The sequence below is a fragment of the Azolla caroliniana genome, unplaced genomic scaffold (assembly GCF_043228905.1).
Source record: "Azolla caroliniana isolate FFs.n. ecotype wild unplaced genomic scaffold, voAzoCaro1.0.p SCAF_20, whole genome shotgun sequence".
Taxonomy (NCBI): domain Eukaryota; kingdom Viridiplantae; phylum Streptophyta; class Polypodiopsida; order Salviniales; family Salviniaceae; genus Azolla; species Azolla caroliniana.
The window spans coordinates 6,715,026-6,730,330 of NW_028230455.1; the positions used below are offsets into that span (position 1 = coordinate 6,715,026).

Here is a 15,305-nt window from a genome sequence, read left to right on the forward strand (position 1 = left end):
TGGATGGAACGATACTACGAGTGCCTATAGCAGGGAAACGGGTGAAGATCTTCAAGAAGCAGACTAACAACGAATCTTATGTAGCCATAGACAAGACCGACAATGAGGAGCAACCGGACAAAGATCGTGGTGATGCGGATAGCGAAGAAAGTGGACTTCAACTCGTAGTCGACATAAGGGAAGATTCGGAGAGCGATACGGATGGAGGAGAATATGGAACTTCGGGAACTTCGGCACATACCGGAGGATGTGCGGGTTTAGAGGGGGTGAGTGTCGTAGTGTAATTTACACACTACGTGGAAATTGCATTTTGTCCATCCGGATAGAGAATGAAATACCCAGTGAGAACCGGACGAACAGGAACCGGCAAGGAGGAATGGCAAACCGGCAAGGAGGAATCGGTAAACCGGCAAGGAAGAGCCGGATGAAGAAGGTCGGTGAGAGTCTCTTACGGGATGAAGAGACACAATTGTAAATAAAAGAAACATTAAAATTTCTGTTACGTGCATAGAGCAGGATTCAAACCCTACACCTCCACGCAAACAAACTCCAGCCTTACCATTATACTAACTTACTCTAAGTGTTTCAAATATAGATTTAATACGTATAGAACCTTTATTTTCGTCTACCTTTATTAAAAGGTAAGTCATGCATTTTTAGAATGCGCGAAAACTTTATTTATATGCACACTAATAAAATTACGCAGGCACATCTAGCGAGCATGAATGCTAAATTTAGGAAATCATAGTGGGAAAAGTAAAGCATGCAAATTTAGAGAGCATGAACACTTGAGAAATGCAAGAAGCTATGGTTAGCCTCTTCCGTCCTTATATAAGGAGGAGAGAAAGATGTATAAGGGTTGGTTATTTTTTTGGATTAAGTATTCATCAATATAAAAATTATTTGTGGGATTCACGATTTATGCATCTACTTCTTTCTTAACAACCTAAGTACCAATTAATTTAGTATACTCGTGTGATTCACGAGTTTCTTATCTTTCTCTTTGCTATCTACTCATAATTTTTTTGGATTAAGTATTGATCAATATAAAAATTATTCGTGGGATTCACGATTTATGCATCTACTTCTTTCTTAACAACCTAAGTACCAATTAATTTAGTATACTCGTGTGATTCACGAGTTTCTTATCTTTCTCTTTGCTATCTACTCATAATTAATCTCTATCTCACGATCTCCTTTCTCCTAGTCCAAAACCCCAGCAGTTCCCACCCAACTCACGTAACGATCCGGCGCCGAGAGGCACGACAATGGTAGTCATCTTCACAACCGGTGCGAAGGTCTCATCGTAATCCACGTCGTGATTCTACGCGTAGCCTTTCGCAACTAATCAGGCCTTATATCGGTTGACAGAGCCGTCTGTGTTGTATTTGACCTTGTACACCCACCTACATTCAATCAGCTTCACACCCTTTCGTGCGTCAACCAAGTCCCATGTTTCATTCTACGTTAAAGCGTGCATCTCTTCCTCCATTGCGACACGCCAATTTGCGTCTTTCGCCGCTTCTGCGTAGCTCCCCGGCTCACGCACTTCCGCCACTCACGTCATGTACGCATAATGGTGCGCCATGTATTCATTGTACCTGTATCTCTTCACGGGGTTCTTCAGGCGGGTAGATCGGCATAATTCGTAATTACCCGATTTCACGACCTTTTCGGCCGATTTTGACCTCTTCTGCAAAGGTTCCTTTATGATCGGCTCGATGTCAAATTCGCTCCGAACTGACTCGGCGATGCCGAAATCGTAGTCCGGCATTTTCTTCTTGCCCTTCTCCTTGTGCGTAAACCGTCTCCTCGGTTCTTTACGCAGGGACATCACGATCGAGTCTCCACTACTCACCGTCTCTTCAATAGGTTGGTCATTTCGGCCGAACCCCTCATTCGGCCCACTTAGCCGAAATGAGATCGTACACTCTCTCAAAGTTCTGATTTCCTCATCATGCAGAGGCATCTCAGCCTCGCTGACTTCTTCCTCAGAATTTGGAATGGAGTCGTGAGGTATTGGAAGTGAAGGCAAGTACCACGAAGCGGATTTGTCGAACACAACATCTCGACTTATGTGTACTTCCTTTGTTCGGGGGTTATAGCATTTATACCCCTTCTATTCGTTTGAGTAGCCAACTAAGATGCAGTTTTCGGCTTTGGCGTCCAGCTTCTTCCTCTTCTCCTTTGGCACATGCACATATGCAATGCTACCGAAAATCCTCAAGTGTGCCAAGTTCGACTTCTTCTCGAAATACAGCTCATGTGGCGACACTCCTCCATTAGCAGAAGTCTGATTCTGCAAGTAGAGAGTCGTCTTCACGGCTTCGGCCCAATAAAATTTCGGCATATGCTTCTCTTCAAGCATTGCCCTATCTACTTCTTCGATTGTCTGATTCTTCCGCTCGGCCACGCCGTTCTACTGCGGCGTGTATCTACACGAGAATTCGCGTCGAATTCCCTCGTTCTGTAGATAACTTGTGAACTGGTCGGAGAAGTACTCCTTCCAGCCATCGGACCATAGGCATTTGATCTTATTCCCTGTTTCCCTTTCCGCAAGGCTCTTCACCTTCAGGAAACACGCGAAGACTTCGCTCTTCTTCGCAATCGTTCATACCCACGTGTGCCGAGTGAAGTCGTTGATGAAGGTTACAAAGTAATGGCTTCCATCGAGACTCACGTTCTGTGCCGATCCCCACACATCCGAATGGATCAAATGCAGCGGATTTCGACTACGATTATGCTCGTTGGGGAATGGAACTCGGTGTTGTTTTCCCATTTGACAGGCTTCGCAGACTTGGCCATTCCGGCCACGAAAATTCGGCAACCCGAAAACAATGTTCTTCGTCTGCATTTCACGAAACCGTGGGAAATTTACGTGGCCGAACCGCTTGTGCCACACTGCGGTGTCCACATTGTTGGTTTCGAGGATAAACATCCTCCCTTCACGTCGCCCTTGTGCGATCACTTTACCTTCTTCTTCAATGAAGCAGCCGAGATGTGTGAATCGAACCTACATCCCTTGGTCGACAATCTGACCAACCAACACCAAGTTCTTCATTATTGTCGGGACATGCAATACGTTCATGAGTTTCCCTTTCTGCCCAACGTGGCTAAGGGGAACTTCACCGACGTGTTCGATGGTATGCGGATTGTCGTCTCCAGTTTCGACAACTCCTTGCTTTTCCGGCTTCTCCAAGTACGAGAACCATTCCCCGTGACTCGTCATATGATTTGACGCCCCGGAATCAACATACCACATCTCACTTGATTTCGAGGTGTTCACATCCATTGAATTAGCCTTGTGCTTCATTACGAAGGCCGGGCCCGATCTATTTCCGGCTCGTTCGGAGCCCTCAGCGTAGTGCGACTTTTGACACCTTCCTACGTCTCTCCTGCTTGGTCTAGCTTTGTCCGAATTGGCTTGTTTCTTCCAACACTTGCTCTCCTTGTGACCTTTCTTGCCACAGTACCAACATTCCATTGCGGCCTTATCTTGCCGGCTTCCGGCGGCGCCATGACTCCCCCTACTTCCGAAGGGTTCGGAGTTGCTTCCGGCATTTCGATTATGCCGTACGTTCTGCTCTTTTCGGCCGCCTCCGTTACGCACCGATCCACCTTGTCCACCACGACCATGGGGCCTATCTTCCTCCGTGTACAGCATCTTGTCGTCGGCGTGCGTACTCGTCGACGCACCCGCATGATTTTCCTCCACGAGCAACATTGACTGAAGCTTGAAGAATGAAGGCGTATTCTCCCTCGTACAGACCGCTATTCTGAACGCTTCGAACTTTGACACTAACCCACCAAAACAAACCTGCACCATTTCATCTTCCTCGACGTTCACGTTGACGGAGGCAAGAGAGTCGCGGATTTCCTTGATTTAGGCCGTGTAATCGGCCACAGACAGATCTTTCTGCCAGACATTGTTGAGCTCTTGTCTGAGCTGCAGCTTCCTAGCCATTGTGCTAGCAGCGAAAATCTTCTTGAGATTCTCCCACGCGTCCCGAATATAGCTTAATAGCTAGTCGCTCACACAGGACGCAAAGCAGTAGAGAACTTGGTGTATTGGCATCCCGAATATAGCTCAATAGTCGGTCGCTCACACAGGATGCAAAGTAGTAGAGAACTCTGCTTGCCACTTGTTCCCAAGCCGAAAAATCCTTATGTGTCGATTCGGGTGCTGTATCATTACCTCCTTCGACATAACTCCAGTAGCCATGACCAAGCAAGTACTGCTGCATCTTGTACGACCAAGATGCGTAGTTGCTCCTGTCAAGCTTCTCAGTCGGTAGCGAGCTTCCCATTCCTCTGTCCATGTTGTTGTCTTATCTTTTCTGAAACAACTCAACTATATCTCTGTCGCAAGCTTTTCTATCGGCTGTAGAGGACTTCAACCCTCGCGCTCTAATACCATGAAAAAGAATATGTGTGCAGAAGTGTATGCAAAACACAAAGTACACAGTTCGGAAAAACGACAGTTCAGTAAAACAGAAAACGCAGAGATGATGATGGAGAGGGAGAGATAGATAGAGAGCAGAAAACTTAGTTCTATTTCAAAATAATGACACTCTGTACATACATCGTGCTCAATGAGCACCTTTTATACGAGCCCTGACAATTGGGTTGAAACAAGTACTGACAATACTTGACCGCTCATAAATGAGCCACAACACTCACTCCCAAAATTATTCCTTACGAGGAATATCTCTCTAATGGCCTTTCGGTTTATGCACCAATACAGCCAAGTTGTGCGTACTAACTTATGTGTCCAGTCTACGCATTGGGTTACACGCCGTATTACACACCCGATGTTGAGCTTGTTACTCAACACGTTGTCGCGAAGTTTCGCGTTCACGTGTAGGAAGAGGCGGGACCACGGGGATCTTAGACCAAGGAGAGAGTGTGTGTGTGAGAGAGAGAGAGTTGTAGATACACAGAAAGAGATTAAGAGCAAGAAAACAGGAATCTGATTACTATAATCAATAGCTTACAACTCGAACAGTTACAACCGGCAACCTGGTAATGGACCTGACACGGGGTCCTACTCACGCACACAGACAACAGCCACACGACTCGAAGAAACAAAAAGGGAAGGGGGGAGAGAGAGAGAGAGAGAGAGAGCATCTGCTAGAAGCACACGGGCTGTCCACGAAGTAGAGGCAGCGAACTCCCGACACCCACAGAGAACGACGATCGGAGGAGAGAGAGCTCAGCACTCGGTTCTACAACAGCACTTCGTCCTCGCCAACGCGCGATACCCTTTCTTCCTTCTCTCCCTCCTTAAATAGTTCGCAAAGGGGGGTACCCTTCTTCCCTAGCCCAATCACTTTATTCCCTGTCCCTTTCGACGGAGATACGCACAAATCCCCTAATAAATGTGTACTACCTAGTATTTACATCAACCGACCTAATTACGAATTATGTACAAAATATCAATTCTCGCATCCACCCATGTAAGAGCCGGTTCGTGCACCTTCTTCTCCAATTCCGCCTATGGCCGGTTTTCTTCATGACAACATTTGTATCTTAGGACGAATTGGAGATGCCTTTTGAGTCATCTAATTCCGATCATGAGGATGAGGTGGTGGATCCCTTCATGTATTGTTCTCGCAAGTATTTTGAATTCTCAAGAGGTACGTATGATTTGATGGTTAAAGATTTATCAGGACAAGTTAAGGTAGCATTAGAAGCATTACGTGATGTCGCAATGGGTGCACCTCTCAATCTCCATGCATGGAGGCGCATGAAGAGTCATCTCATACTCGGGAATGAGAGTGCAATCTACCTTAAGGTGTCACCTAATCTTCAAGTAATAATATACGTCAAGAAGTGGAGGGAGGTAGTATTAGTGTCACATGGTGACGCATCCTATCACATATTTTCAAAGATTCTTAAAGAGTTAAAGCAGGATTATGTGACTAATGTACGTGATTATGGCATCGCAACTGAGTATGTAAAAACACGCATTAGAAGTTGTGGTTGCCAAATGGTGTCGAAGATCGACCCGAACAAAGGTTTGGGATCGAGCATGGCCAAATATAACAAGACCCAACCCATAGAAGTGATCAAGGTAGAAACCCACCAGTTAGATGTTGCGCTCACGGATTTGCAAACCAAGTATCACACATGCTTAAGGAAAGGAGTCAAGAAGGGTATGTGTGTGACTAGGTATAGTTGTCATCGTGCTGGGACATCTCAACTTGCGTCTAATTCCACTCGACGACGTAGGTGCATACCCCGATGTGGGTGTACATTCCATGTGGACATTAGAATGAATGACGGGGTTGACAATGAGACACTGACCATTTCAATATATGGACCTCATAGTGGTCATGTACCATGTAATAGGTCGGATGTGTACCTTTTGCCAACACACCCCAATGTCATAAGTTGTTGCAAAGATGACCTATTTGATGTTGGTATGCAAGGCATGTGGCACGAATGAGCATGCATAAGGAAGCATATCATAAGTCCAAGGCTAGTCCATTAGAGCTTGTTAGCTATATGTTCTTTATGATACCAAAGGTCCATAACTTGGCAAATAGGTTAAAAATCGGGAGTTCCATGACTAAGGTTGATTGGTCTTTGATTATGCAAGATGCTTATGCACTCCTAGATCTTGGGAAAGTGGCTTGAATGTTCAACCCTACTTGCCTGGTGAACCAGAATCTCCCGCGAGACAACCATTTATCTTGATACTTCAAGATCAACAGATGTTGGAAATGTGTGAGCGGTTGACCCTAAACAACTCTTGGGCAATCGAGTCGACATTTAAAACAAACCAATTCGGGCTACCATTATATGCAATTGTTGCCCCCAACACCATGGGAATTGGGATCCCATTATGGTACATGTTTTGTAATTCTAATAAGGGGTCAAAACACGAGCAAGTCGCATTAGAAACTTGCTTGAGAGTCATATTCGCAAGGATGCCCACGGTCTAGCCAAATGCGATAGTGATTGATAAATGTTAGATATCATATAATGCCATAACTAACGTGGTTGCAACAGACCATCAATCTTGGATTGTTGTAAATGGCCAACGGTCACAAACACATTGTCGACTTTTGTTGTGTCAGTTTCACGCCAAAAAATTATGGGTGGACCCAAATGCGAATGGACCATAATATATAAATACAAGTGGAGACAGAGGTAGAACAAGTCAGGGAGACAAACCCCACAACATCAGAGATTGAATCATTGAAGTCCAAAATACAAATGGCCAAGGAAGCACTTCAATGTCTCAAGCAGGGGTTAGGAACCTTTGACCATGCAAATATTTTGGAATGTATAGAAACATTGGAAGATATGACTGAGAAGGTGTATCACGTTGGTGCACCAAAATCAATCAATGAAGAAGATGGCAGATCAATAAGTCGCAACCAACAAATCGGTGCCAAGAAAAGCACAACAATAGACAACTCGCAAGAACTTATTGGCAATTCCCCAAACACTTCCAAATCCCACACTGGAAAACTACAAAGAGGTGCAAGTCGGGCTAGGAGGCGATTGCCAATATGTGACCATGAGAAGGTTCGCTGTTTGCATTGTGATGGCTTGACCTTGACTTCAAGGGACTCGATTGTTACATATTGTAAAAATTGTGGTTGCATTTTGCCATCATCCCGACATGAGCCGTAATTGTTATATGTAACGTGTGTATTCATATTTCATTTTAGGGTTCCAAGGCTTGGATTATTCCCATTGTCAACATTTGACACTCTAATCTTTTATGTAAGACTTGTTATTTGAATCGTCAAGCTGATTTGTTATTTGAAGCTTGGAGATATAAGTTTGTGTGATCTTTTAGCTTTAAGTTTTAGGTTTTGAGCAATTGGAAGCTTCGTTTTTTTTTGAGTAATTTTATGCATCATTTTCATAGCAGATATTTGTTGTAGACTTACAATTTTCGGGAGTTTTTGATGCTTGTTTCTAAGTCGGGCTCCTGCCTTGAGTCGGTCAGGCTCCTGGTGAAAGAGGTTGTTAAACAGCAGGGCTCCTTTTGACAATGTCGGGCCCCTCGTTACAGAGGCCGTCAAACAACCGGGCTCCTTGTGACAGAGTTGTGCTCCTAGTTACAGAGGCTGTTAGACAATGGGGCTCTTGGTGACAGAGGCTGTCAGAGAGTCAGGCTCATGGTGACAGTTGATGTCAGCTTTTTATCCACATTGGACGGTGGAGATTGCACACGCCATCAGCGGTGCGACCTGCACCGTCTATGCCCGCGATTCCCTCACTTGCCCTCTTAAATTTTTGGTAGTACATAGTTAGTCACGAGCGTGTCTCTCTTATCTACGTATGATACATACATGTAATCAATCATACATAGCTCTATGTACATATGTATGTATGATACATGTTGATGTAATCATAGATCTATATTCGTATGTATGTTATGAACTTATGTCTAAGCGTGCGCCGGTAGGCCTAATAGACTAAGGTTAAAAGAGAGGCTCTGATAAAATCAAACTATTCAAAATGCTTTCTAATTTTCTGCATCCGATGCAAAATTCTTGGCATCAAGGCCTCCTTCTTTCTCCCTTCGTGCTGCCAGTTCAATCCGAGTGAGTTTTTTTTCCCTTCTTCATGTGGAGAAATAGTAGGGTTTCTTCTTCAGGGAGGGTCAAGAAACAGAGTACCCTGTTTCGTCTTTTCTTTTTCTTTATTTGTTTTTTTCTGTTCTTTTCTTTGCCCTTTACACTGAGAGCATCAAATGTGAACCTTTGGAAGAATAAGATCTATCGTGGGTCTTTGAGTAATGATATTGGGTCTTTGAAAACCTATTCAAGTAATTGTGATATATATACTGGAACTTGGGTTTACGAAGATGCACAACCTGTATACAATTCCTCTACCTGCCCTTTCGCTGAACCTGGATTTAGTTGTCAAGATAATGGACGTCCTGATGCCGATTATTTAAAGTGGAGATGGAAACCGTCTGGGTGTGATATTCCATTGTAAGTTTGAATCCATTTGAATTTGGTTTTTGATTCAATTTGATGAGGATTTCGATTAGGTGTAATGTGGTTTGAATTTGCCGCAACCTGGTTAAATTTAGATTTGATGTGATTATAGATCAATTCAATGTAATGACATCTTGATTCAGTGTGATTTTAGGTTTAATTTGATGTGATTAGGTCTGTTTCGATATCATGTGTTTATGGTTTGTTTTGGTGTGCGTAGGGTTTAATTTAATGGTATTAGAGTTAGTTTCAATGTGATTCACGTTTGGTTCATTGTGATTAGACATTGATTCAGCATGATTAGGGTTTGGTTTTATGCAAATTGCATTTGATTCAATGTCTTTAGGACTAGGGTCACTGTGGTGGGATTATTGAATGAGGTTTGGAATTGATTCTATGTGATCAGTGTTCAAGTTAATATCAGTATGGTTTGATTCAATTTGAATTTGGATTCAATTCAATGTGATTATGATTTGATTCAATGTAGTTAGAATTTAATTAAATTTCTTTAAGGTTTTATACAGTGAGACACCTTCGGATATTCGGTAGCATAGCATATGTGTATGTACCGGATGAGAAGCGGAGAAAGCTGGATCCTCCACTTCTCATCTGGTCATTATGATTTGGATTCAATTCAATGTGATTATGGTTTGGATTTTATTGTCTTTTGTTAAGGTTTGGTTCGATGCAAATAGGGTTTGATTCGGTGTGGTTTGGACTAGTCGTAATTTATTATTTCTTTCTCCTTTAGTTGTTTTCTTTGTCATCTCAAATTTCAATCATGCCTCTTATCAGGTTTAATGGCAACGATATTCGCAATCGGCTTCGGGGCCTCCGCATTGCATTTGTTGGTGATTCCATGGGAAGAACTCAATGGGAGTCCTTCATTTGTCTTTTAATGGCAGATATATCAAATAAGAGCTCTGTATATGAGGTGAACGGGAATCGGATAACAAAGAAAGCACCATATCTAGCTGTTCGGTTCAGCACTTTTAACTTTACAGTAGAGTACTATCGGTCACCATATCTTGTTCAAGAAGGCCCACCACCCAGGCATGTTCCAAGAAGAGTTCGAAGAATTCTTAGGTTAGATAAGGTAGAAACAACAGAGATGAAGTGGCTTCAAGCGAATATATTGATATTCAACACTGGACATTGGTGGACAGCATCAAAGACATTTTCAAGGTATTTTGGCTATTTCTACCCTGGTGAATATTACAACAAGATGTGTGTTTGTTTGAATGTTCTTTACTGTGTGTGTCATAGTATGGCCATGTTGATTTTTAGTCAAGCTTGTTTTGGGAGGTTCTCCCTTAAAGACCATGATCGTGCGCCTTTGCCTCAACTTCCCGATGACAGATTCAAGTAAAGTCATGAAAAGAAAAATTAACGGATTTTATTCTTATTGGGCATGATCCTTGTTGCAATGCATAGTCACTTTTCTCTCCTCAAGAGCATCTACATCTTTTTGTGACTTAGCATTTTTGTCTGTCATCATGGGCTGATATCCACTGCTGCAGAGATCAACGGGAGGAAGAAGACATTTTCAACTGATATATAAATATGTGGAAAGAAGATGCTACGGAACTCTTCTAGTTCTTGATCAGTAAGGATCTTCCATTTTTCTGCATAGATAGGGTATGTGGTAATCCTCATTGCAGGAGCTTAAACGGAGACCTCTTTCTGATATATTAAGAAATAGGTTTGTATATCTCGTCTTCTTCTTGATAATTTGTCTCTCTTTATTCTGCACAGTTCAGCCATTTATCAGAGGTTCGACCCCCATGCAACCATGCAAAGGAATTTCTAATTGCTTCCAAATGCTATAGTTGCAATCTAGCCAAACTCTGTTAATTTGAAGTTCTGTTAGTTTTGGGGAGACATACTCAATTGGCTATAGTCATCAATATATGATACTGCATTCACCTCAAATAAAAGGATTTGACCCTCCCCACAATCTTCCATTTTTTGGGATGGTCTTAGGCTCCCAACTATCTCCCCAGAACGAGGCCTAGTAATCGTTCTTTGGAACTCTACTACAAACTTCTACTGCATCATAGTAACTATCTCCCCAGAATGAGGGCTGGTAACCATTCTTTGGAACTCTACTACAAACTTCTACTGCATCATGAAAGGTTCTCCCACCTGCATTTTCTTCCTACTGAGAATTTTGTTAGTTGGAACAACCAGAGAATATTTGCACCAATTTCCTATAACGAAGAAATTTTTAGGAGCGTATTCTGCAAATATTCTGTAGGAACTTGATGAGGATCCATTTCTATGGTTTGCAGTTCATTTTGCCGCTGTGATTCTTATTAAGAGTGCACCCAGGCATCTTGAATTTCGGTCTCCTTACTTCCCAAGAAAAGTTCTGCTCTGTTTTCATTATCTATGCTTGAGTGCTGGTAAACATCATCAGGCTGTTTTTTGTCCAGGTCTACCGACAAACCTTTGTCTGTGCAAAAATGTTTTGAAGGTCTTTAGATGCCTTTGTAATCCCCCCAGAGAGTCATAGATCAGCACATTTTCATCAGCATATAGTAATACCCATATGGTTGTACTCACTAAGCATTCTCCCCAACCACTAAATCTCTGTGTAATGCGATGCCTCATCTATGTAGAGACCAAAGAAAAAGAAAGAAAGAAAGCTATATTAACCTGAGGCCAAAATGGCCTAGAAGACCAAACAAGAGGTTACATTTTACAAGACTGATGTTGCTACAGAAAGTTGTGATTGTCCTCTCTTGAGGAGTTGTGGTTGTATGTGGTTCTTCAATAACTTCTCTCTATGTCTCTTGAATTCTAATAAGAGCCATCCCAAACACCTTTGGTCTTTGTATTCCATGATCTTGCACAGTGGGCCAAAGCCTTTTTTGAAGAGGCAGCGATATCTCCCTATTATTTTTTTCATATCACCATGGTGGTCAACATTCTGATTCTTCCAATTCTACCCCATGATGCAAAGTTGGCATATCTGTTCTTCCATAGATTTGCGTTCATATCTTCCTATCTCAATGTCTAACTGATGTGATGAGGTTCTGATCCACCCTATCACACTATGTAACGCATGAGATAGATGTGTGTCAATATAAGAAGTCTTGATAATAAATCCATCTAACGATGTGTAAAAAGAGTGCCTTGTAGTGGGCCATCTTCCTCCCAAGAGATGTTGTGGGGCTGATTTATTTTCCTTCATTGTCCAATTCTGCATCAACTGCCCTTCTTAATTTTCCAATATTGAATTTTAATGTACTGTTAATACAACTGGATGAAAGAAATTTTCATTTGAGATTGTTCTGTAGTAAGCATCCAATCTCCAATGTGGCCTTGGGGAGGTCATTTCACGGCATTGTGGGCATTGTCCTTACTTTCAATATGCACAAGTAAAATAAAAATAGACTTTGCACCACACATGCATCAAAAAATATTTTCTCTAATCTTCCATCTTTGGGTTGTGTTCAACTTGTGCAAATTCATAAGATTGGGCCGTATCGAATTCCATTCTCCTTGTTAAAAGAAAGAAAGATATATCAACGTCTTTTAAGAGGCAAAGTGGCCAATTATACTGAACAAGGGATTACGTCCAAAAATGTTGCCACTTTTCTGAGAACAACAAAGATAAAATTAATATAACTAAACACGGGGCACTAGAGAATCTAGTTATACAAGCACTCAAGATTCTGATTTTAGAGAGATTGAAACTTCTGCCTCAAAAAATATCCAACTTGGGCCACTCCCATATTGAGAGATATTGGAAGAACCTTCAGTTTGGGGCGATAATGGCATTTACTTTTGATGGCAAGGACGCCAGGGCTGTGATTCAGATTGTAGTGGTCTACTTGCATGGCCACATTGCTATTGCCTAATCATTTGTAACCACTTTCGAGTGTCTGGTCAAGACCCCACATCTGTAGCCTCTAATTGACTTGTATCATGATCGATGGAACTAAAGATAGTCGTGGTGATTCTTTGTTGATGAGCTGTTGTGGTTTTGTTCGTGTCCTTCAACTTCCCTATATGTCTCTTGGGTTCTAACAAGAAAAATCCCATGCACCATTGGTCAATGTTTTCCATTACCTTGCTTAGTGGGCCAAAGACTTGTTTGAGAGATAGTGGTAACTCCTTATTTCATAAAAAACAACACAATGGCGGACAAAACGTTCTTCTGATTTCACCTCCCATGGCAAATAGATCCGTTCTTCTCTGCATCTTTGCCTATCTCAACTTCTAGCTGCTGTTAAGAGGTTCTGAGCTTCCCTTTCACACTTGGAATGCATAAGATAGATGTGTATCCGTGTTAGAATGCCTGATGATAAATCTATCATACAACTTGTGTAAAAAGAGTGTCTTATAGTGGGCATAGTGGGCCATCTTTATAAGAATAGATGTTGTGGAGCTGATCCATGTTCTTTTGTTCGCCAATTTAATTATATCTGCTCAGTTCTATTTTTCTTTCCCCACTTTGGTAATGTTCAGTGTCAACAGTCCAAGCTATATTGGAATGGGAGTAATGTATTTATACTTTTGCAATGTGTCTTGAACCATTGCTGAGAGAGAGAGAGAGAGAGAGCTAAAACAGTTCGTATTTTCTTGGAGAATTGGGCTGCACATTAAGTTTGGTTAACTTGAGTACAATTAATAGAATCTCTGCTTTTGTAAAAGAAAATACTTCAACGAAAATATTATATTTTAATTTGTCTGTGGGTTAGTAACTTATTGACTGGTTGCAGGGGCTGCTATTTCCAGATTGATAAGTCAATAAAACTTGGGTTGAACTTGGAAAATGCATACCGCATAGCATTGAGCACATGGGCAAATTGGGTCAAGTCAAAGGTCAACCCAAACAAGACTCAAGTCTTTTTTCGCAGCTATGAACCTGCCCATTGGGAGTATGTCATCTTAAACAAGACAATGATGCCATTCTTTTATCATTATCTTTACTCATATAAAAAAACATTCTCCGAGATGACATGTTCATTATCTCTTTAGCCACATAATAAGCTCTTTGACTTGACATGACTTATTTTTTATGTTTTAATCATTTAAAACAAATTCTCGTTATTTTCTTTCTTTAAGTCAGCTCTTTGACTTGACTTGTTTTTTGCTTTTTTTATCAGATATGATATTTTTTACTTCAGTTGCTTGATTTTGTCATTTTTTCAATCATGAGGACAAGATTTTCACTTGATTTAGCTATTTTGTATCGTTAAACATGTAAAAAAGATATTTGATTTTAGTTGGCCTGACTTTTTTTTATGAGTAGGGGTCATTGGCGTGATCGTTTGTGCCGATCAGAAACAAAGCCAGTCCTGAACTTGAGTTATACCGAAGAATTCCCTCACCTGTTTGTGTTGAATGATGTAATCAAGAATGTAAATGTACCAATTACTATATTGAATATTACATCTATGTCAGCATATAGAAGAGATAGCCACGTTGCAAATTGGACAAGAAATAGTGATATAGTGGATTGTGGTCATTGGTGCCTTCCAGGATTGCCAGACTCATGGAATAGGTTGCTGTATGCTGCATTGCTTCAAAGAGGAGAAGGACCTTGGTCTAACTAAGAAATGGCATATCATCAATTGATGATTATAACCACCTAATTTTCTATACGACTTGTGATAGATGCTCAAAGCATCTGCCAGTACCTTGGATTTTAAGTTATGCAGGAGGTTCCATCCAAAGGTTTTGTGAGGCTTGTTTAAATGGACCTTTGGAATTGCAGTGAATATTGCAAGAGATATATGGAGATGGGGAATTGATTGTAAGGTCTGTATGTTGTAATAAGTATTGCTTTAGAAGAAGATATTGTATTATCATTCAGTTGGGAACCAGTTGTTTTACAGATCTCTACTCATTTTCTCTTCTAAGGAAGCAATTATTCTTTGAGTTGTACCTTCTTTTCGAGTTGTATTGTGTCACATTCTTTCTTCAACTAGAATAACAATCTTCTAAAAAAGCAACAAAGCGACTATATATCATTGTTTGTTTCTTTTGTATGTGTAAGAGAAACCCAAATAGTGATGTACTCGTGAATATTTTTGGAATGTAACTGTTTATTTTTACATAATCACAATGTCATTTTGTTTTCGACCTATCGACTGTGTTTCTTGATTTGCAAGTATAATGTTTGTTAATCGAATCCTAAATTGACGAATTTGTTTCTTGATTTGCAAGTGTAATTTTTGTTAATTGAATCCTAAAGTGACAAATTTGTGAAATATACATATAGCATCCAGATGCTATGTATATTGCAACCTTGCTAAATGTTTTCGACTACCTGAACCAATTGTTAGAATATATTGTCATGTTTCAATATTGCAATCTCATTTGAGC

General features: G+C 41.3%; 1 protein-coding gene across 1 annotated transcript; it reads left to right on the forward strand.

The window, feature by feature from the left end:
* Positions 1-8,444: 8,444 nt before the first annotated feature.
* Positions 8,445-15,060, forward strand: LOC147850871 (protein trichome berefringence-like 7). The gene is made up of 4 exons (XM_087335869.1): positions 8,445-8,960; positions 9,762-10,151; positions 13,697-13,855; positions 14,230-15,060. Exons 1-4 carry the CDS (start codon positions 8,590-8,592, stop codon positions 14,531-14,533), a joined length of 1,224 nt encoding a protein of 407 aa, XP_087191995.1. The 5' UTR covers positions 8,445-8,589; the 3' UTR covers positions 14,534-15,060.
* The last annotated feature ends 245 nt before the right edge of the window (positions 15,061-15,305 follow it).

Excerpts from the sequence above, each read along its gene's own strand:
- LOC147850871 (XM_087335869.1), top strand. The coding sequence starts at position 8,590 with ATGTGGAGAAATAGTAGGGTTTCTTCTTCAGGGAGGGTCAAGAAACAG. Across the intron at positions 8,961-9,761 it reads TCTGGGTGTGATATTCCATT|GTTTAATGGCAACGATATTC; the intron begins GTAAGTTTGAAT and ends GCCTCTTATCAG. Across the intron at positions 10,152-13,696 it reads GCATCAAAGACATTTTCAAG|GGGCTGCTATTTCCAGATTG; the intron begins GTATTTTGGCTA and ends GACTGGTTGCAG.